We start from the raw sequence: 20,899 nt of genomic DNA on the forward strand, positions 1-20,899 counted from the left end.
CACTGCCTTCCCGACTCAAGGTTTCAAATGCAGTGATCCTCGACAACCCAGGTCATTTTCCGCACAGTCATATCAGAAGTCGCACCAGAGGTAGCAGAGTGTTGGGAATCCCGGGCTTGGGCTGTCTTGTTGAGCCAACCCGAGATGTGGCTATCGATGCTCCGCCAGAACCGGACGATGCTGCCTGCACCACAAAGAATCCTCTGTTTCCTCCTAATAATACTTGCGAATATACAAACCGCCTTCGCCTATCCCCAAGATATCATTATAGGCGATGACTCGAGAATCAATGACATCTCGGGCAATTCCGGTGCTACAGTGCCAGTCGACGACAGCGGCTCTTCTGCGAACGATAACCCGGATACGAGAACACTGGATGTCATCGGGAACCAGTCATTCGGTGTTCAATTTGGAGGAGGCTTCGTCGTGGGCTGCATAATTGGGGTGCTAGGATATATTCTGTACAGGATATTATCGAGTTGCTTTCGAAGACGAGGCCAGAGGCGGCGTGACCGGATCGGGGGCAGCACACGCGGAAGCCGGGTTGAAAACCGGCCCGAAGCAAACGGGCCTTGACGGCATTCGAGGCAATGTAAGTGATTGTTGATGGTGCACAGGAATGTTTGTGCAAAGCAAACTGGCTTGCTTGGAGTCATCGACGCGAACTCCTGGCGATTTGTTACACCATGAGGCGTTTTCAGCTTCGTCAGATTACGCTTCTAAATGATCTATTTCGTACAAAGTTTCTCTACACATCGCGTCTGCCAAGAGTCAAGGTCTTGAGGGAGGAGACGGAGATCACCGACTCACGGTGTTCACCAACCAGTTGACTGCCCCCTTAACCCCGGTCTCTATAACCCTCCGATACCTGAACCACAGCACCGCACCACCAGCCATCAGCGGGACTCCGACCGTGGCCCCAAAGACCCTCATCAAAATCTTGCCCTGGTAGTCACTCCTCGCGATGACCTCCGAGTACCTCTCGTTGCTGAATGACACGCGACTGTACTTGGTCTGCCAGCCCAGGCTGGGCAGGTACTTGCTCAGACTCTCCTCCAGGAACTTCCTCAGCCTATACGTCGGGCTCAACACACTGGCGCGCATCTCGACGTAGTTCTGCAGCGCCAGGTCGTTGATACTGTGCGCGTCGGGTACCCTGTGGGCAGTGTACTCGTCCAGAGCCCTCGCACGATCCCCACCCGCGTGCTTGTCAAGGAACGTGAAGAGGGTCTGCACGTCCTCCAGGCCAGCATTCATGCCCTGGCCGTAGAACGGCACCATGGCATGCGCGGCGTCGCCGACGAGCACGACGGACGACGAGAAGTGGTGCGGCTTGCACTTGATGGTGATGAGCGGTAGGTGGGGGTTCCGCTGGAAGCTGTCGACCAGGTCGGCCACGGGGATGAGATCGGTCACGCCGGGGAAGTACCTGTCGAAGAATTCCGGGATGTTGGCCGGGTTCGCCTCGAGGTAGGCGTACTTTTCTCCCGGAGCGAACAGCGTGCACGTGAAGGTGCCGTCCTCGGAGGGGATGGCGATGAACATGAACTCCTTTCCGGGCCAGATGTGCAGGTGGTTCGGGCTGATGCGGAACTGGCTCATCGGGTTCGCGGCGTCGAAGTGCTCACTGGGCTGGATCTGAAACTCGCACCACTGCGCGTCGATGTACCGCTGCTCGTAGTCCATGCGCGTGTACTTCATCATGTGGTACCGCACCGACGAGTGGGCGCCGTCGGCGCCGATCATGAAGTCGAATGGGATCTCGATCTCCGTCGGCCGGCTCTCGGAGGTGCCGTCCTTGTGCTCGAACCATGCCTTGCGCTTGCGGAAATCCGCGCCTGTGAGCTTGTGGTTGAAGAAGAATTTGACGTTGGGCATGCTCTCGAGCACGTCCAGGAGGCGCTTGTTCAGGCCGCCACGGTCCACGGCGAAAATTGTCTGGCAGCTGCGTCAACCTCGAGTTCAAGATAAGATCTAGCTGAAATTGTACTCACCCGTCCGTGTACATCGTAGTCCTGTCCCTCCTCGTATAACTCTCCATTTGCTTTCCTGCCGTGGATCATGCGACCTCTCATTGGGATTGTGGCGGCCAGGACATGGTCCAGCAGCTTGCGCTCCCCTTGTGGCGTATTTGGCTCTGCATTCTGCATGGCAGTTATGCCACGTACTGAGAGAGCCAGGTTGATGGATTTGGTGAAGTTCAGAGGTACCGTTGAGGGATCTCTCAGGTCTGCGCATGCTCCGTCAGCAGTGAGTCAGGGGCGAAGGCATTCGTGAGTGCAGTTCAGGTCGGCCGTCGACAGCATCTACCTCAGACTCCGAGGGCTGCACATGGCGATTTTTGGGACTTGATGCAGCCCATTTATGGAATTGGACTGTATGTCTTGAAATGTCTGGGGATATCCATACCATTTCTGAGTTCGTAGATCTCAACCTCGTAGCCTCTTTGTGCAGCATACAGAGCTGCTAGCGAGCCGACGGGTCCGGCTCCCACCACAACGACCTTGGTTGACGACATGATGTGCTATATGTTTCACTGAACGAAGAGAAGATGAAGAGGCGTGAACACAGATTACATATGGCTGTTCTAGCACACTGCTCAGTGAAAGTCTATGAAGCTCTTATGATCAGGAGATTTTCGGAAGTCGGAAGGGCGGAAGATCAGGGTGCGGAACGACCAAGACTAAGCAGCAGCAGCAACTTTTCTCTCTGCGAATAACCTCAGTAGATCTTCGAACCGTCCTCGACAGACCTTTGTGGGGCCGGAAGCGGAAGCAGAGATGCCTTGATGATAATTCTACCAATTGTTGAGCCATCCAATGCCCATCAACACATACTTTAACTCCAGTCGATGCAGGAGACGCCGGCCGATAGCATCTTGGTCTTGATGATGCCGAAATGTTCTCGGCCGATCGAGGCACGGTTATTGCCGGGCCCTGCCCTGCCCTGCCGGCCTGCCTGCGCAAACCCTCGATTTCAGGGTTGGAGCAACCCCCCGGGCCCAACGCCCCCAGTATCTATCTACCTGAGAAAGGCAGGCAGTTACTCAGGGTCCTCGGGTCAACACAAAGGCGCGGGCAGGTGGGTTCAGTTGCAATCCCTGCCCCCGGTATGCTCTGATTCCCGCCCACTTAGCCCACTTGCATTTTCAAGAAGACGGATTTAGCGACTGACTGTCCGTTGGCAGTGAGACGAAAAAAGGTGTTGCTACTTGTCTAATCCCCTATTTTCCGACTCTGGAGCTTCTGTGACTCTTTGGCTTGTCCCGTGTTCGTACACCGTCAACATTCTCTAATTCCCGGGATCCGAATTTGCTCCAGCCCGTCAACGGCCTTTGCGACTGACACGCGAACCCCCCGTCCACCATGACCGACGAGCCTCCCTCCAAGCGCAAGTGCCTCAGCGTCGACTGCGAGAACGATGCTGGGTCGCTCCAGTGCCCGACATGCCTGAAGTTGGGGATCAAGGACAGCTTCTTTTGCTCCCAGGACTGTTTCAAGAAGAACTGGGTTAGTCCATCTCTGGGCTGAAAGACGATGTCCTCCTTGCCCCACCTCTACAACATCACTCAGTCGCGTGGTGCGCGACGTGGGCGGCAGGCTGTGGTGCTCGTAGCTGACCAGCATCTCTGTTCAGGGCACTCATAAGTCAATGCACAAGCAAGAAAACAGTATTATCCAAAATACCTTGAATATCCCGCCCAAAGTAGTATCTAAACCTGACCCAGAGACCGGCTACTTCAACCCGTTCCCGAACTTTTCTTACACCGGTCCTCTTCGACCCGTTTACCCTCTGTCGCCGCGACGCGAAATCCCAAAGACGATCCCCCACCCCGACTACGCCGCCGATGGCATTCCCAAGGCAGGACGGTCCCTCGTCAACCGGAACAAGGTTGAGATCCTCGACAAGAAGGCGCAGGATGCGATGCGCAAGGTCTGCCGGCTGGCGCGAGAGGTTCTCGACATCGCTGCTGCTGCGGTCCGACCTGGCATTTCTACCGACGAGATCGACAGAATCGTACACGATGAGTGTATCAAGCGCAACGTGAGCATTGGGGCCATAAGGAGAGCCATCAGGAGTGGCTGCGGAACACGGAGACTGACGTTGGTTCTAGTCCTACCCATCGCCCCTGAACTACAACCATTTCCCCAAGTCTGTTTGCACCTCGATCAACGAGGTCATCTGCCACGGCATTCCCGACCAGCGCATTCTTATGGACGGCGACATTGTGAACCTGGATGTCACGCTCTACCATGAGGGCTACCACGGTGACCTGAATGAGACATACTACGTGGGCGACCGGGCGAAGGCAGACCCTGACACTGTGCGCGTCGTTGAAGCGGCCAGAGAGTGCCTGGATGAGGCGATCAAGCTCGTCAAGCCAGGGACGCTGTACCGTGACTTTGGCAACGCGATCGAGAAGCACGCCAAGACCAAGAACACCAGCGTCATCCGGACCTACGTCGGCCACGGCATTAACACGATCTTCCACTGCCCGCCAAACATCCCTCATTACGCCAAGAACAAGGCAGTTGGCGAGTGCAAGCCTGGACAGACCTTTACTATCGAGCCGATGATTGCGCTGGGCAAGTATCGTGATATCACATGGCCGGACAACTGGACCAGCACGACTATTGACGGGAAGAAGACGGCCCAGTTCGGTAAGTTGTTCCACGCATTTAGCATTCGAAGCACGACTTGAGAAGAGCCCCAACTGACACACATTTTTAGAGCACACCTTGCTTGTTACTGAGGATGGTGTTGAGGTCCTGACTGCACGTCTCCCGAACTCTCCTGGAGGCCCTATACCTGTGCCTGAAAAGGCGACTAATGGAGCTGAGTAAATGGATGAGATATCGGCGTTGAAATGATGGTGTTCATACGTGTCGGGCCATGAGCGTTGATTAATGTGCACAGCGTGCGTAGCTGGGGCAACATGAGCAAATCTGCGATGAATTTCCGCAGGTCTATCTCCCACGCAGTTTGCTCAAGTGCTCATCTTGCATGATCTAATCGCTTATGCGAGACAACTCATTTCGCCATTGTCTCCGGGCAACTGCTGAGTCTGTCTGGAAAATATTATAGTCTACTACTTGCCTGTGTTACCATCTTGATCGCCCGCATCATAAAATAAATGATCTGCTGAGGCTGGGGGCCACGCCTTATCTGGCAGTCTGGGCAGAGCGATCCTGGTGGCACAGCAGGCCTGGGTAAGCAGAGCTCGCGCCACATGCTGCCCCAGCTGAACCCCAACGGCCCCGAGCTACCCATCCTGGGAGCTCTGCCATTGGCTGCCGGGCAGAGGAGTCGCCCGAGTGACGCCCCCCCTCACCCCAAACAACGGGGCGGCGGGCAAAGCTCTGAACCTTGGAAAGGCAGCATTTTTGCGTGGACAGTTCCCAGTGTAGTCTAGTGTGGGGAGCGAGCGACATCATCCCGCTGCTTCGTGCCTTACCGACCTCGACACACCTCGTCCTCCCCTTCCTCGACCTGCCACCGCCGCTTCGGACCGCTGCAAAATCCAAACCTCGAGGACAGATATCCGCATCTGTACCGCCACCACCGATCCCCTCTTCCTGAGCTGTCGTGTTGTGTCTTGTCCCATCGAGGCAGCAGCTGCCGTTGTTGGCACCCGAGAAAATCCTTCGCGCCTGTCTCGTCTGGTCTGCTCGTCTGTGATAAGCTCGCCCTCGGCCGGTTCTCCACCTCTGCCTGCCCACCTCTGCGGGATATCCAGATCTGTGTGCCGTATCCTTACATACATACACACCATCGCATCGCGTCGCTTCGAGTCCAAGCTCCCGGCGGTCGCAGCTCCAGAGACCCGAGTCGCAACTACACCACTCAATTAGGATATAGCTCCAATCCAACCAACAAGATGTCTGGCGAGGCGTGGCTCTTCCTGTTCTCGGTGCTTATAAACGCCGTCAACTTGTTCCTGCAGGTCTTCTTCACGATTATGTACAGCGATCTCGAATGGTACAAAGCCTGCTCCTTGTCCCTCCCCTCGCCAGCAAAAGACCATTGCTGGTCCTGCGTGCCATGGTAATGCTAATGCGATATGCTCTGCAGTGACTACATCAACCCCATCGACCTCTGCAACCGCCTGAACACCTACATCATCCCCGAGGCTGCCGTACACGGATTCTTAACCTTCTTGTTCCTCATCAACGGATACTGGATTCCTTTGATAGTCAACCTTCCGCTGTTGGCCTGGAATGCGAAGAAGTACGTCACCCTCCACCGCCTGGGAACAGGCGATGCGCCCCGAGCTCTGGAGCTCCAGTCGGGCGATGACAAGATGGCTGACTGACCGCACCGTAGGATCGTCGAGAACACGCACCTGCTGGACGCAACCGAGATCTTTAGGAAGCTGAACGTTCATAAGAAGGAGTCCTTCATTAAGCTCGGCTTCCACCTGCTCATGTTCTTCTTCTACCTCTACAAGATGATCGTTGCCCTCATTAAGGACGAGGCCAACTAAGAGGCGCGCTCCCGAGCGATCTCTCATGTGCGGTCATGACCTACAAGCGGCCTCCTCAAGGCTCTTGGACGCAGCCGGCTGAGAGGAGGGGGCCAGGAAGCAACCTCCGATAGAGAGAGAGAGAGGACACGCCCAAACACCGCTACGAGGCGACTACGCGGTGGCCGAAGTTCCGGTGCGGATGGAGGAGCGGACGATTAGCCCAGGGGAACGGTGATAAGGAAGGAAGCTATCACTAGGTGGACAGTTGCGGAGGGGATCGTGGTTGAGGCTGGGTTGGGCCAGGGGATAGCAGCGGCAGCGCATACTTCAGACAGGGACGCTGCTGGCTGGATGACTTGCTTGGAGCATGAATGGTGGATACGATACAATGTCTCACAATGTCGCGATGATCATTCGTGTACGGTCGTGCAATAATCGGCGTGGCGGAGAGGAGTCAAAGGATTATATGGAAGCAAATGCAGTTATGGATGATTATCACGATACACAGAACCTCTGCAGTTCCTTGTGATGCCCACATGCTCTGCGTTCGATGGCGTTTTTGGGAACTTGAGAAGGACTCAAGCTGGACTGTCAGCCAGTCCCTGCAGCAGAGAGGTATGCTTGATACTTGGCTCTTCGGTGTCCCAGAACAGGCTGCAGGGAGCCAAAATTTGATCTTCCGGTGTACCTAGCATACCATTCTCCGCGGATGACCGTTAACCTCCTGTCCGCTACCCTCCTTTGGGATACTTTCTAGAGGATACCTTCCTGTGGGATACCTTCCTGTAGGATGCTTTCTTATGAGATACTTTCCTGTGGAATACTTGCCTATAGGAGAATGTCTTATAATAATTAAGGATAATTCAATGTGGGATACTCTCCTGTGGGAGACTGTCTTGCGAGATATCTCTTCTGGGATACTATAGCCTTGGAACAACTATCGCTGGGATGGCGTGGGACCAAAAGCAAGCAGCAGTGCAGGGCGCTTATCGATAAGACTTGGCTTCTCACCCCTACCTCATGCAGCTGCCGTCTAACAGCGGTCTAACTGCGCAACGGCTTCTGTCTTGGTAGGCAATTCTTGCCCAAAAATAACATATTTAATCGAGCCTTCCTGCGTTGCGCAGAGAGCCTTCCCGCCGTACAGACGTACCCACTCTCACTCTCACACACCACAGAACTCGCTACCGTCTTCATTCGCGACACCCACAATGGCCGACTTTGGCGCATACCCGCCGAATATGGCGCCCCAAGATGCCCTCATCGTCCGACAGGAAGCCGAGCCGGACCACGCAGTCGTGCCCTACACTGGTGAAGACCTCGCGCGACCAAAGGTCGGACCCGCCAACCCTTTTCGCGACGAGGTCTCCCACCCGTCTCTCAAGCGAAAGAACGTGCTCACCGGATACGCGACCGAGACATACCTTGGCGAGCATGCCTTCCGAGCCAAACACCGCGCGGTAGAACGCGGCGAGGGTCCAGAAAGGGAAGACAAGAGCGGCAAGCAGATCAAGGAAGAGGCTGCTGCCATCCGGGCTAAGAGAGAGGGCAAAGGCAGCGCACTCATCGCAGAGGGCGACGGCGAGTACAAAGGGCCCTGGGCAAAGTACAAGAGGACTGAATACGAGGAGGTCGACGAAGAGGCGGAACTGGGCAGCGACGAGGAGTACGAGATTGTCTACGAGGATGAAGATGGCGACGACGTGATCGAGAGCGGCGCCGTGGTCGCTGCACCCACAGAAGCGTTGGCAAGGCGGAAAGCAGTCGAGGAGCTGGGCGACGAGACCACGACGTTCCACGGCGAAAGCGAGTACGACTACCAGGGCCGGACGTACATGCATGTCCCGCAAGATCTGGACATCGACCTGCGAAAGGAGCCGGGCAGTGTCACCAATTACATTCCCAAGAAGATGGTGCACACATGGAAGCACCACACCAAGGCGGTCACGTCGCTGCGATTCTTCCCTCACAGTGGCCACCTGTTGTTGTCGGGCTCGGCGGACACGACCATCAAGATTTGGGACGTCTACCACCAAAAGGAGCTCTTGCGGACGTTCTCTGGCCACTCCAAGGCGGTATCAGATCTGTCTTTCAACAACGATGGCACGAGGTTCCTGTCCGGGTCGTATGACAGGCAGATGAAGCTCTGGGACACCGAGACCGGAAAGTGCATCAGCAAATTCAGCACTGGCAAAACCCCCCATTGCCTGGTCTTCAACCCGACAGCTGAGCACGGCCACGAGTTCCTGGCTGGCATGTCCGACAAGAAGATTGTTCAGTTCGACACGCGTGCAGGCAACGAGACTGTCCAGGAGTACGACCACCATCTGGCGGCCATCAACACCATCACCTTCACGCAAGACGGCGACCGGTTTATGACCACGTCGGACGACAAGTCGCTGCGCGCATGGGACTACAACATCCCCGTCCCTATCAAGTACATCGCCGAGACGTACATGTACCCGATGACACGATCCGCCTTGCATCCTTCTGGAAAATACGTTGCTTACCAATCTTCCGACAACCAAATTGTGGTATACAATGCCAACGATAAATTCCGCCAGAACCGGAAGAAGAGCTACCGCGGACACAACAACGCAGGAACGGCTATCGACATCGACATCAGTCCCGATGGGCAGTTTATCGCCAGTGGTGACACGGCGGGATATCTTGTCTTCTGGGACTGGAAGACATGCAAGATGTACCACAAGATCGAGACGAAGGACCCCATCACGTGCGTGAAGTGGCACCCCCAGGAGACCTCCAAGCTGGTATCAGCTGGAGCAGATGGAGTTATTCGGTATTGGGACTAGAGAGCATTGCAAAGCCTTGGTCTTACGTTGGCATCACTCGGTGATTCTTTTTCAAGCATTGGAGGGCATAGAGGACATATTTAGGTAATGACTCAATTCTATCAAACTCGTGATAACCCAAACTATTCTGACAAATTTAACTCGTTAAGCGCCTATGCTAGTTCATCACTCATACTCGGCATCCAGTTGCCTCCTCCACATCTTCACAGGCATCGGCCCGAGGATGTGGTTCATTGTCTCCAGCCTCTCTAACTCGAATCCAGGCGCCATGGCCATGTCGTATCTGTGTAGTATACTCGCCACACAGACAGTCTGCTCCAGATACGAGATGTTTCTACCGATGCAGCCGCGGGCCCCTAAAATTTGTCAGCTCAAAGTAATGAGGGAGTAGCTGTATGCAAGTGCAGGGAGGAATAGGCCACAGCGTGGTCATAGCCTGTCTCACAATCTGCCGCCTGACGGAAATCTTGAGGTACAGGCTCCAAATGGGAGAGGTTACTTCTTAAGGGGGTTGACATTATATCTAAAAGCTACTTACCGGCGCTAAAGGTCACGAAGTACGGCTGCAGCTCCTTGCCTTTCTCTCCTATCCAGCGCTCGGGGATGAACTTCTCGGGCTCGTAGAAGACGCTCTCGTCGCGGTGGGCGACCATGGCGGAGATACTGACGGTGGTGTTTCCGGCGATCCACTCGCCCAGAATCATTGATCCCTCGGGCGGGGTGGCGCGAGGCAGGCCGTGGGGCGTCGGAGGGAAGAGGCGGAGGGACTCGTCCAGACAGGCGCGCAGGTAGGGGAGGTGCTTGACCTTGTCGTAAGGGGCGACGACCTCGTCCGGATCGAGGACGGCGTCGATCTCCTCGCGCAGGCGGCGCAGGCAGGCCGGGTTCTTGAGCAGCTGGAAGGTGACGTTTGCGATGGCGATGGCGGTGGTGACGCTGCCGGCGTTCATCATGATGTTGACCTCGGCGAGGATCTCGCCCCACTCGAGCAGGTTGGGGGAGCCGGACTTGTCCTCCATGAGGGCCTGGAAGAAGTCGTCGAGCTTCTCGCCCGCGCGGTAGCGCTCCAGCCGCTTGTTGCCGCGGCCGAGGATGATGTCGTCCCAGCCGCGGGAGGACTCTGTCATGCGGCGGTAGAAGGGGATCACGTTGGCCATCTTGTCGATGAGCTTGTACCAGCCGTAGGACCAGATCAGGAGCGACTGCTTGCGGGCGGTGGGGTACAGGCACTGGCGCAGGTTGGTCTCGTACGTGGAGCCGTCCTTGCGCTGGGCGACGACGCGGTCGGTGCCCTGGTCCAGGAAGCCGAGGCGGTCGCTCAGCCCGATGTCGGCGATGGCGTCGAGGGCGAAGAAGTTGGTCCACATTCGGTAGTCGATGTTGAGCTCCTCGGCGCCGGGGAACGTGCCGTCCTTCTGCGGGAGGGCGGCGCACCGCCTGTCGAACTGCCCGATCATGCGCTCCACCTTGTCGGCTACCTTGTACTCCCAGCTCTCGAGGTTCTTGAGCGCGTACGCCGACGACAGCACCTTGCGCTTGCGGGCGTGGTCGCTCTTGTCCACGACGTCGGCCAGGTGGTAGTGCGTGCCGGCGAGGAGAGCGTACGACTCATCCTTGACGCAGGGCGTGCCGTGGCCGTAGATGTCCTTGATGGCGCGGACGGTGCCGAACGAGAGGGTGTTGGGCCCCGTGCGCAGGATGGGCCGGTCCTTGTGCAGCTTGGCCAGGCGCCTTGACCGGTCGCCCGAGTGGGCCAGGATGGTGAAGGGGATGCTGGAGATGCCAGAGAAGGGGCTGAAGTTGGGAAACCTTCGCAGGCCTGGGGCATAACTGTCAGCCAACTGGTTGCTATCTTCCTGTCTGGGTGCCGGTATTTTGTTTACCTTTGGGATCTCGGATGTACTCTACGAAGGGGTATATGATGAAGTAGGAGACGACGAACAACAGCAGGGCTGCGGCGTAAGGGGCCGATGCCCACGACACCAGAGGAGTCCCCATGACGGTGCTGGAGGTTGTGCTGTCTTCTTTGTCAAGGGCTGAGGCTAGGTGGAAATATGATTGTTGAATGATTAAGGTGTGAGGTTACAATATCAAGTCCACGTCTAAGCGAAGCCTCTTAGTATTGACAGGACTGTTTTAGAGAGTGATGATGTTGGCATAGAGCAGGAAGTGAACGTTGTCAAAGAGATACACTCGACACGGGCACTACTCAACATGGACATAGTCTAAATATTCGCGACCTCTGCCTACCCTCCATCACAGACACCAGCCGGGCTGGCGATGTAAGCGGTGCGTCCTAGATGGGATGGCATGGGAGGGATGGCATGGGATAGGTGGGCAGCAGTCGCCCTTGCGGGTCGTCGGCAACGGGTACGAGGCTCGCAGAGGTTTCATGGAGATAGTGTCCTACTTTGGAGCTTTGGGTATAATTTGGGAAACGCGGGTGCGATAGTTACAAGCCTGATCGGCGAACGAATCCTGTTCAAGCCTGGGACGCTGCCTTTGGTCCATCCACACAGACACCTGGGCCACTGACGCAAGTGCTTGACACAGTACACGACCTTCCCCTCATCCGGTGTGCGGTGACCCCTTCACGATGATGCTGGCTAGTGTGGGTTGGGCAGACTTGGCAGGTGTGCAAGCTTCCGCCTCTCCATCCAACCCGCACACGGACACATATTGGCCAGATTGGGTGGAGGGCTGGATCGACTCGGCACAGTTAGCCTGTCCAATGTGCAGTAATGCAATGCAGTCCAGCGGGTGATGTCAGGGCAGGGCCTTGGAGGAGTACCCCAGAAAAAGAGCACGTTGGAAAAGAGGAAAGGGCAGGGGCCGTCCCCCACCCCCACACACATGTCAATCCGATCCTCAACAGGGGCAAGACCCCTTCCCCACACGCTTTCCTGGCTCGCAGATTCGCCAGATTCCCTGACACCCCAGACGCCCCAAGACCTGTGACTTGACAAGCGCCCCAGCAATGCAGAGCGATCAAGCACCGCGGGATTCTTTCCCCCTCTGCCAAACACAGCTATAAACCAGCGAGCCCACCGTCACCCACCCTGCTTTGGCTTTCCACACCCCTTGTTTCTGATTCTGGCCACGGTGCGCGCGCTGTCTTTCCCTCGTGTCCTCTTCGAGGTTGGGATTCGGCTACGCGTCCTGCCGCAAGATGCCACCGCCTGGACCTCAGACGGAGACAAAGAAGAGGAGGCCAGGGTGTGATGTGAGTGCTGTCTTCCCAAACAAGAAAGAAATGCCCGTGAGATTGACCCAGGTGCTTTGCTCCTTTCCCAGGGATGCCGGTCGAGGTAAGCAAGCACACCTGTGGGACTCGGCGCCACTGCCGCCCGAGTCTCGGTCTGCGAGCTGGGCCCGGATAAAACACATACACACACTCGTATCACGCACGCTCTCCTGCTAGGCGTACCCTCTTACACGTATCGAGGTCGTACGACCGGCCCTTCGACCTAACCATAAGCTAATCTGAGCTTGTGTCTTGCCTCTGTAGGCATCTGAAGTGTGGGTACCCTGTCTTGTCACGCCTCCAATCACGGCGTCGGCCTTACTAATGAGCCACTGCCATCACAGGCGACACCAAGGAGCAGTGCTCCCAGTGTGTTAAGAGAGGCCAGCCCTGCGTGCGAGGAATCAGGGTCCGGTTCCGTCACACGTACAATCCGGGGTAAGCAGCCTCCGCAGGCCGCCCTGTCCCCAGTCCCTGGCACCATCCTTGTAGAAGGATCTCGGATCATGTGTGCTGATTGGGCTGCCGTGTGCCGTACCGTGCTACAGCCTGGACCAGAGCCAGTATACCTTCACCTCGGACCAGACGTGGTGCAAGACCACCAACAAGAGGATCAGGTTCGTCGACGAGACCGAGGAGGTGGCCTCGTTCTACGAAGGAGACCTCAGTGACGACGACGAGGAGGGCTTCCAGGGCCCCGTACTTTATCAGGACCCCCCCTCTCCCGATGCCTCGACCGCACTCAGTCCCACACCTACTATTCGGCTGCCGGCCTCAAGGTCCGCGCTATTCCATGACACCGGCAGTGCCCTTCCTTCGTCATCGGGCCGCTCTTACTATGAGCAAGATGCTGGCTCAAGACACGGCGTCTCAGAACCGAAAGGACCTCGGACGCCCGCCTTGAATGTCTTCCCCACCCCGTCATCCTTTCCATCACCCGAGACCGCACATTCAAATAACCCACATCCACTGTACCCGAAGGTCGACGCGTCTCTCTTGCCACTGAAGAATGCCCATGAGGCAGATCTCATCTACCGGTTTAGCATAGGTATAGCACCACAATTTGACATATGCGACCAGGAAAAGACCTTCGCCTCCGTTCTCCCCAACAAATCCTCCATATGCCCTCTCTTGTATAAAGCCATCCTTGCCGTCACTGTCAAGAGTGCCCGGAACGGCCTTGGTGGATTTCCGTCCGCTGAGGAGGAGGCCTACCTCCGCGACGCCTTTCAGGACTTGGCGCCCGTGCTGAACGGCTGCGTGGTTGGCATGGTGGATGAGAGCACAGGCCTGCTGGCCGCTGCTGTCCTGCTCCAGCACCACATGGTCATCCAGACACCGAGGGAGAAACCGATCGCAGAGTCAGACTCTCTTGACATGAAGCTCATCCAGTCCAAGCTGGTGCTGGAGCTCGTCGACTTTGTGGGGCAGCCAGTCCTCTGGGCAAGTGTCCGGCAGGCCATCTACATGGCCATCATGCATCAGAAGACGCCCATCCTGTACAGGGAGTGCCTCAATATCGACCCGACCAGTACGAGCCCGGGTGATGATCGGAGATGGGCCGCCAGGATCACCCTCCTTCTCGTGGACGTGATATGCTACTGCTTCGGGGAGGACAAGAGCCTGGCCGAGCACAGCGCGCTCGTCGAGTACGCAGAGGAGTGGATGAAGAACAGGCCTGAGACGTTCAGCCCGGTGTTCATCTGTAAGGAGGAGGACAGGCCGTTCCCGGAGATTTTCCTCCTAAACGAACACGCCGTCCTCGGGCTGCAGTACTACCACCTTGTGCGCATCCTGCTCATCGCCTATGACCCGGGCATACCAAGGCTCGGGCTCGAGCAGAAGGCCGCGGTGCGGTCCATGGACGAGACGCTCCGCGAGGACGTCAGGATCGTGTGCGGCATTGCCGACGCCATCAGCCATGTCAACACTGCGCACCTGGCCGCGAGCATGGCTATTGCCCTAGCCGGTGACCGCTTCGACGACCCTGATGAGCAGCAGGCTCTGCTGGATGTTTTGCTCAGGACGGAGAAGGGGCTAAATTGGTCGACCCTGCCAGCGTGAGTTGAACGACGTGATGAAAGACGAGTTGTGTGCTGACTTTTCTGTAGGCGGGAGGCTCTGAGACAGACTTGACAACGCGGTGGGGCGGTGCGTGATGCCGAAGCCTTGTCCAGCGCTCCGAGCAGCAGTATATTGTGATGTGGGCAAATGAGTGTTGTGACGCTGGGAGTCGAGCATCTTGTGCAAATATGCGGACTCGTTGGCGCTGGTACTTCGAACATATCAAACTCTGTGGCGTAAAGCTCCCGAGAAACATATATTTGCCATGATCTTTACAGCCCACTCATGGCCTTCATGGAAATAGCATGTGTCTATAATTCAATGATCGCTTCTATGGACAAAATGGAAAACCAACAGAATTCAGGTTGTCTATCCCCAAACATCTTCCTGCCATGTCCTGCCCCTCTTCATCCTCTCGGTCCACTCCTTGATCTGCTCTTGGCCCCACCCCTTCTCCTTACCAACCAGCTCACCCACCACCCCGCCAACCTCCCTCGCCATGCTCGCCCGGCCGCACATGTACACCGACGCACCCCCCTCCAGCACAAGCCTCACAACATCCGCACCAAGCTCCCTGACCCGGTCCTGGACGTACGTCTTGGGCACGCCATCCTCCCTCGAGAACGCGGTGACGATGCGCATCCTCCCGCCCAGCTCGCGCTCGTACCCCTCGAGCTCCTCGCGGTAGATGTAGTCCTCGGCGGGGCGCCGGCACCCGAAGAACAGGACCATCTCGCCGGCCTCCTTGCCGATCTGCAGCATGCGCGCCCGCTCCGCCAGGAACGCCCGGAACGGCGCCACGCCCGTCCCCGCGGCGACCATGACCAGCGGGTGGGACGGCTGCGCGGGCAGCTTGAAGCGCGACCTGCGCACGTGCGCGTACACCCGCCCGCCGGAGAGGGCGCCGCTGGGGCCGGCGAGGGGGTATGTCAGGCCTGCTGGGTGGGTTGGGGCGGGGGTGGTCTCTGGTGTGAGGGAGTGTGAGAGGCCGAGGAGGTAGTTTGTTGCCAGGCCTGGGATGGAGGCTGGTGCTGAGGGCGACGGTGTGCCTGGCGTGGAGGTGGCTAGGGGTGTGGTTGAGACCAGGGCGGTGATGGTCGGGTGGCGCGGGGAGATCATGCTCGAGGAGGAGATGGAGTAGTACCGGGGCTGCATCTTGGGGAGCGTCTCGATGAGGAAGGAGGGCGGAAGGGACGCCCATGTGCTGCTGTTGTCGCTGCCGGACTGGCCCTGCTGCGCGGCCATCTCGAGGAGCCGGCCGAGGTTGAGGTGCTTGTCGGCGGTGAACTCTGAGAAGCTGGCGCGGTCCTCGCTCAGGGCGGCGAGGAAGTCCTTGGCCTGCTCCGTCGGCGCGAACTGGGCGAGTGCCTTGACGGCGTCCCGGGAGATCGGGGCGCAGATCTCGAGGTAGTGCCGCAGGACGGCCTCGATGGTCGTGGGCGAGGGTACCGGCACCTTGACCGACTTGTCGAGCGCCTGCACCAGGAGGGGGACGTCACGGCGCCCCGCGAGGCCCAGGACCGTAAGGAGCCGCTCGACCTCCTCGTCCGGGTTCATGGCCCAGACGGCGAGGTGGTCGCCCGTCTTGTAGGTGATCTGGGGGTGCTCGGTGAGGTCGAGGTCGAGGTGCAGGCAGTTGCGCGGGGTGTCGCTGAACAGCTCGCGGGCGCCCCGGATCTTGAGCGGCCGGACCTCGCTGGCGCCCTTGTCCGCAGAGCGGAGCGGCTCGCCCAGGTGCAGGTCGGCCAGGTCGAGGGAGTCGTCCTGCACGACCGACAGCTGGGGCTCGTACTTGACCTCGTGCTGCTGCATGCCGAGCCCCCTCACGAAGAAGGTGAAGAGGTCGTCCTTCCACGCCAGGAAGTCCTCCTCCGTCGCGCCCGCTGCGTCGTCGGCCCTGCCGACGTCGAGAAGCCTCTCGGCGCCGGCCTTCTGGAGCGCCCCGTCGACCACGTCCACGACGCGGTTGTAGTACCTGTACTGCGTGTTGCCCAGGCCGAACGCGGCGTAGCGGAGCGAGGACAGCGGGGCGCCGCCGCTGCCCGTGAGCTTGGTCAGCCAGTCCCAGAACGGCCCTGCGTTGTCGCTCGGGTCGCCCTCGCCGTAGGTCGAGAGGATGAAGATGGCGATCTTGGTCTTGGGGAGCAGCGCGATCGTCTTGGAGTCGAAGTCCGACAGGTCTGCCGACAGGGCGTCTAGCCCGAGCCGCTGGTGCAGCTCCCTCGCGAGGCGGTTGGCGAAGCCCTCTGCCGTGCCGGACTGGGAGCCCCAGAAGACCACTGCATCTTTGTTCTGCGTGCGGAAATCTAGTTAACACTGAGCACGTTGTCTGTACGGCCTCAGCTCAACTCACAAGTTCTTCCAGCCTCTCTGTGATATTCCTGGTGGTTTTGACCTTGTTCAAGAACCCCTCCTGAGCCTGTGGCTTCTCAAAGAAGATATACTCGTGCGGGTCCGGCTTGTCCCATGTGTACCGGCGGAGAAGAAATGCTGATGATACGAGGCCGACTGCGGCTAGGGCAGCGGTATCTGCGAAAGACGAGGGAGCGAGTTGCCGTAGTACTTGGGCCACCTCAGCGGGTAGAGCGTCCCTTTGGAAAAACGTATTTGCTAATGAGCTCGCGTTGAGTTGGAAGACTGGATCGGCCATTGTGCTTAGATGTGGGTGCAAACAGCAAAGATATTTTGGCATCGATCTCTAATACATCGACAACGGGGTTCTTCGTGGGGTTCAGCTTGTGAACGATCTTATATTCTTGGTGTCATGGCTTCTCCTACGTACGCCAATGGTTAGGTTGGCAGTCGCCCACGGGCAGGATGAGGGACCGGTGCCAAAACTACCAGACTGTATACTCAAGCAGTACAATGTCGGCGAATTTTGGCGGAGATCACTACATTTGGAAATACCCCAAGCGCATCTGCTTGTCCCCAGCTCTGAGACGACAGTGTACCCACTACCCCACGATGGAAGGAGGGTGCATGTCGTCAAGTTCCCCCGAGAATGCGGAGAAGGAGGGTCCCGGGGGGAATTGCCCCTCTCAGCAGACTAGGCATGTCTCGCGCCAGACAACCGCGTGCGGAGTTCAACAGGGCAAGTTTGCCCGTCTTCCTTCAAGTGGAACCCCCAGATCAAGGTTGCTGCGGCTGTCAGAATAGACTCGAGCCTCAGGTGGGTACTGTGCAGGCCAAACACTGGGTATGGAGTGGGGGTGGCGGGTGGCTCCTGCTTTGACCTTGCTTGCTGCTCTCTTGGCGAGTATGCATCTATACGACAGCGGCCTGCGTGGGCATGGCATTTCGCTACCGCACGCCGGCCTGCTGTCACTCTCACTCTGGGACTGCATGGCTCCTTGCGGTCACCACTAAACCAATGATATTATTCGCCGTGACGCTCGAGTCAATTAGATATGCCTGATGTAGTCCTGTGACCACTCCTCCCTCAGCCTCTTGATCACGTACTTGCACCGCCATCCCGACAGCTGCTCCATGTCCTCCAGGAAGGTGACGACCTCCTCCCGCTCGCGTGGGTCCCTCAGGCACGACCCACAGGCCTGTATGCAGTGAGTCGCCGTGAACCTGGAGTTGACCACCTCCGGGTTGCTTATCGAGATCCCTATGAGTGTGCGCAGGTGCGCGAGGGCTGTCCTGTCCGCCCTCTGCCTCTGGCGGAACGTGTCAAACCCATTCGAACAAAGCCGAGGGTCGAATATTGCAAGAAGCATCTTGGCCATGTGGTAGTGCTGGTATCCCGCGACGTAGCCATGCCGCACGAGCCGCACGGTTGGGAACGCTGTAGCGGCCGCTGTGCTCTGCGATGGCTCCTCGAGCCACAGGGCCTGGAAATGCCACGGTTTGGCCTTGTTCCAGGCGTCGACCTCCGCATCCATCTGGTCCCACCACGTGGTCTGGGTGTTTTTGACGGGGTCGAGGGCGTAGGAGAGTATCCTGCTGCAGAGATAGACCATCCTGTTGGCGATGGACTCGGGGTCCCATTCAGTAAAGGCGCGCGAGCCCATGATGTTTTCTAGTGGCGCGCTCGGGGGCTGGGACCGCGTGAGGGAGATGAACATGTCCTGCCTCAACACCACCCAGAAGCAGGCCTCGGCGAGCCCGCCCGAGGCGGACGACGTGAAGTTCTTGAGCACGCGGGAGCTGCCCAGGAGGTGCGTCCCCATGTCCAGCTCCTCGGACACCAGGCCCTCGGTGATGTCCTTGCCGCTGGGCCGCCCCGACCTCTCCTCGTAGAGGCGCAGGAGCACGATGCCGCAGAGGACGTTCTCGTCAAAGTGGTCGGCCGAGCGGTCCAGCTCGGGGATGAGCAGGCGCAGCGCCTGGTTGTAGTACCCAGCAGACTCGGTGTCCTGCGAGTTTGTGGTGAGCTCCAGGTGCTGGCACGCGAATGCCACGATCCCGTATGCCAGGAGGGGAATGCGAAGCGCCCGTTTGGGCACCTCAGTTCCGAAGTGTGCCTTCTTGTCGCACGTGTCGATCTAGGTGGCTGTCAGCGGCGCCGTGTTGGGGTGGGCAAGGCGAGCTGTGTGAACATGCCCATAGTGACAGCGTGTGCACATAGTGCATGAAGAGGACAGCCTCCCTGCGGTCCTTCAGGGGCGACTCGGGGACGACTGGCAGGCGAGGATTCGCCAAGATGTCGATTCCGGCCACCAGGAACCGGCTGGACTCGCTCGGCGTCGCGGCGTCGCTACACGGGGCGTCGTCCATCAGCTGGGTGGTTCTGCCCCGGGGGCGGCGTCCCAGGCACACGGGGCCTGGTTCATGGACCGGACGTACCCATTGTCCTCGGAATCGTTTCCACGACCCAAGATCCAGGTCCCTTTGGCCACCGGGGTCCCCACGCGCGACAGGGCGTTTGGTAGGGAGAAGCTCTTTGTTCTTGGTTGGGGTGCTGGAACCGGCCGCGGAATCAACGGACTCGCCCGTGGTTGTGGCTGTGGCCGAGGCCGTGACATGGCAGCTGCAGAGACACTGTCCGGCACACGTCGTTTCTGCGCATGGGGAGCAGGCTGGCCAGTGATGGGGCCCCACGGAATAATATGCCGAAAAGGCTGAACGGGAAGCTTGGGCCAGGGCCCGGATCTGCAGTGGTTGATGTGGGGCTGCCGCTGCGACGGGGAAAACTGCCGACTTTGTCGAGTTCGGAAAGTCCGACTTCTAGTTCGGCCGGCTGATCCTCCTCCGCACCGTCCAGGTGGTTCAGGACGTCGAACACAGCCTAGTGCGCGGCGATGATGACTCTGGGTTAGACATCTTTTCCCCAGACCCCGCATTCTCGATGGCGGGACTTTTCAGATTCTGGGGTAGGGTCGACGCGTCCTCTTGGCATGTTGCGAAGAATGAAGGTGACTCGGTCGGACTTGGACTGCTCGGATAGTTTTCATCCTCCCGTCCTAGACCTGGTATTGGTTGTTTCTGTGATAGAGAGCACACTATTTCAACCATTTGGGTCAAACGAGACAACTTCTATGCTTCCCTTGTACCTTCCACATTCATGCTAGGCAGTGTAGACGTTGATTTGAGGTATCATGCACCCGGATAGAAGGATCTGGTTGGGTGGATGTTGGCAATCTTTCATGACTCCAGGAAAATACCACTCCGATGAGTATTCATAGCCTGGATTATAGGCCATTAGGTCTCTCTCTTCCTTCTTTCCTCAGCAACGGCAATGCAGCTACTGACTCTTTAGTTGCTCAGCCCACCACAAAGGAAGAGCTCAGAGGGCCTCTTCGCGGCGGTTACCAATACAGACATGAAGCTTTCGCATCACAATCAGCCCACGTGGACATCTGCAAATGTCCTGCTTTAGAATGGACGAGTGTTTGTGATCCTCATCTCCGGCATGCTTTGGAACTCTAAAGGACTTGAATGACAACATAACTACACAAATGCCTCACCAAGTGTGGGTTAATAGTCGCAGATGATGACACACCATACTGGCTGAGTACTGCATACAACTCTAGTCCGATTATGGACTACCAGGGTCAAGCGAAACAAAAACCTGTTGAGTTCGAGTTTCGAGCAGTCGCGACGGCACGATTTACCCTGATTACCGGCGAGAACACAGCATCTCCGCTTCCAAAAGGGCACTTTGAACCGACAGTCGAAGAGACAAAAAAGCACAAGGTGGGGTTCTCAGAGCTTAGCAACTCGCTATCAAGACAGGACTGCCGTTGCGAGTGTAACTTGCCGTGCCGTGTGTTTTCTGACACCTTGCTCTGAGGTTAAAATCATGTTATGCCTAGAATTCTACTAGTTGTAAGGTTTTAAAGTCTGAAATCCTTCAGTCCTCAGATT

General features: G+C 57.7%; 8 protein-coding genes across 8 annotated transcripts; 4 read left to right on the plus strand and 4 right to left on the minus strand.

Moving 5' to 3' along the window:
- Positions 1-798: 798 nt before the first annotated feature.
- INS49_002383 (uncharacterized protein) lies at positions 799-2,518 on the minus strand (the record flags this gene model as incomplete). The annotated part of the gene is made up of 3 exons (XM_043163196.1): positions 799-1,938; positions 1,995-2,230; positions 2,410-2,518. The coding sequence occupies 3 exons, from the start codon at positions 2,516-2,518 to the stop codon at positions 799-801; spliced, it is 1,485 nt and encodes a 494-aa protein (XP_043031702.1).
- An 847-nt stretch (positions 2,519-3,365) lies between these two features.
- On the plus strand, positions 3,366-4,844 carry INS49_002384 (uncharacterized protein; the record flags this gene model as incomplete). Its single annotated transcript, XM_043163197.1, has 4 exons — positions 3,366-3,509; positions 3,637-4,044; positions 4,115-4,661; positions 4,732-4,844. 4 exons carry the CDS (start codon positions 3,366-3,368, stop codon positions 4,842-4,844), a joined length of 1,212 nt encoding a protein of 403 aa, XP_043031703.1.
- Positions 4,845-5,878: 1,034 nt separating this feature from the next.
- INS49_002385 (uncharacterized protein) lies at positions 5,879-6,484 on the plus strand (the record flags this gene model as incomplete). Its single annotated transcript, XM_043163198.1, has 3 exons — positions 5,879-5,979; positions 6,073-6,228; positions 6,325-6,484. 3 exons carry the CDS (start codon positions 5,879-5,881, stop codon positions 6,482-6,484), a joined length of 417 nt encoding a protein of 138 aa, XP_043031704.1.
- A 1,193-nt stretch (positions 6,485-7,677) lies between these two features.
- INS49_002386 (uncharacterized protein) lies at positions 7,678-9,279 on the plus strand (the record flags this gene model as incomplete). The annotated part of the gene is made up of 1 exon (XM_043163199.1): positions 7,678-9,279. One exon carries the CDS (start codon positions 7,678-7,680, stop codon positions 9,277-9,279), a length of 1,602 nt encoding a protein of 533 aa, XP_043031705.1.
- Positions 9,280-9,444: 165 nt separating this feature from the next.
- INS49_002387 (uncharacterized protein) lies at positions 9,445-11,277 on the minus strand (the record flags this gene model as incomplete). The annotated part of the gene is made up of 3 exons (XM_043163200.1): positions 9,445-9,635; positions 9,818-11,098; positions 11,163-11,277. 3 exons carry the CDS (start codon positions 11,275-11,277, stop codon positions 9,445-9,447), a joined length of 1,587 nt encoding a protein of 528 aa, XP_043031706.1.
- A 1,171-nt stretch (positions 11,278-12,448) lies between these two features.
- Positions 12,449-14,659, plus strand: INS49_002388 (uncharacterized protein; the record flags this gene model as incomplete). Its single annotated transcript, XM_043163201.1, has 4 exons — positions 12,449-12,587; positions 12,868-12,961; positions 13,072-14,583; positions 14,635-14,659. The coding sequence occupies 4 exons, from the start codon at positions 12,449-12,451 to the stop codon at positions 14,657-14,659; spliced, it is 1,770 nt and encodes a 589-aa protein (XP_043031707.1).
- Positions 14,660-14,956: 297 nt separating this feature from the next.
- Positions 14,957-17,237, minus strand: INS49_002389 (uncharacterized protein; the record flags this gene model as incomplete). The annotated part of the gene is made up of 2 exons (XM_043163202.1): positions 14,957-16,879; positions 16,941-17,237. 2 exons carry the CDS (start codon positions 17,235-17,237, stop codon positions 14,957-14,959), a joined length of 2,220 nt encoding a protein of 739 aa, XP_043031708.1.
- A 751-nt stretch (positions 17,238-17,988) lies between these two features.
- INS49_002390 (uncharacterized protein) lies at positions 17,989-19,557 on the minus strand (the record flags this gene model as incomplete). The annotated part of the gene is made up of 3 exons (XM_043163203.1): positions 17,989-19,077; positions 19,157-19,289; positions 19,379-19,557. The coding sequence occupies 3 exons, from the start codon at positions 19,555-19,557 to the stop codon at positions 17,989-17,991; spliced, it is 1,401 nt and encodes a 466-aa protein (XP_043031709.1).
- Positions 19,558-20,899: the final 1,342 nt, after the last annotated feature.

Source organism: Diaporthe citri (assembly GCF_014595645.1).
Source record: "Diaporthe citri strain NFHF-8-4 chromosome Unknown scaffold_1, whole genome shotgun sequence".
NCBI classification, from domain to species: Eukaryota; Fungi; Ascomycota; class Sordariomycetes; order Diaporthales; family Diaporthaceae; genus Diaporthe; species Diaporthe citri.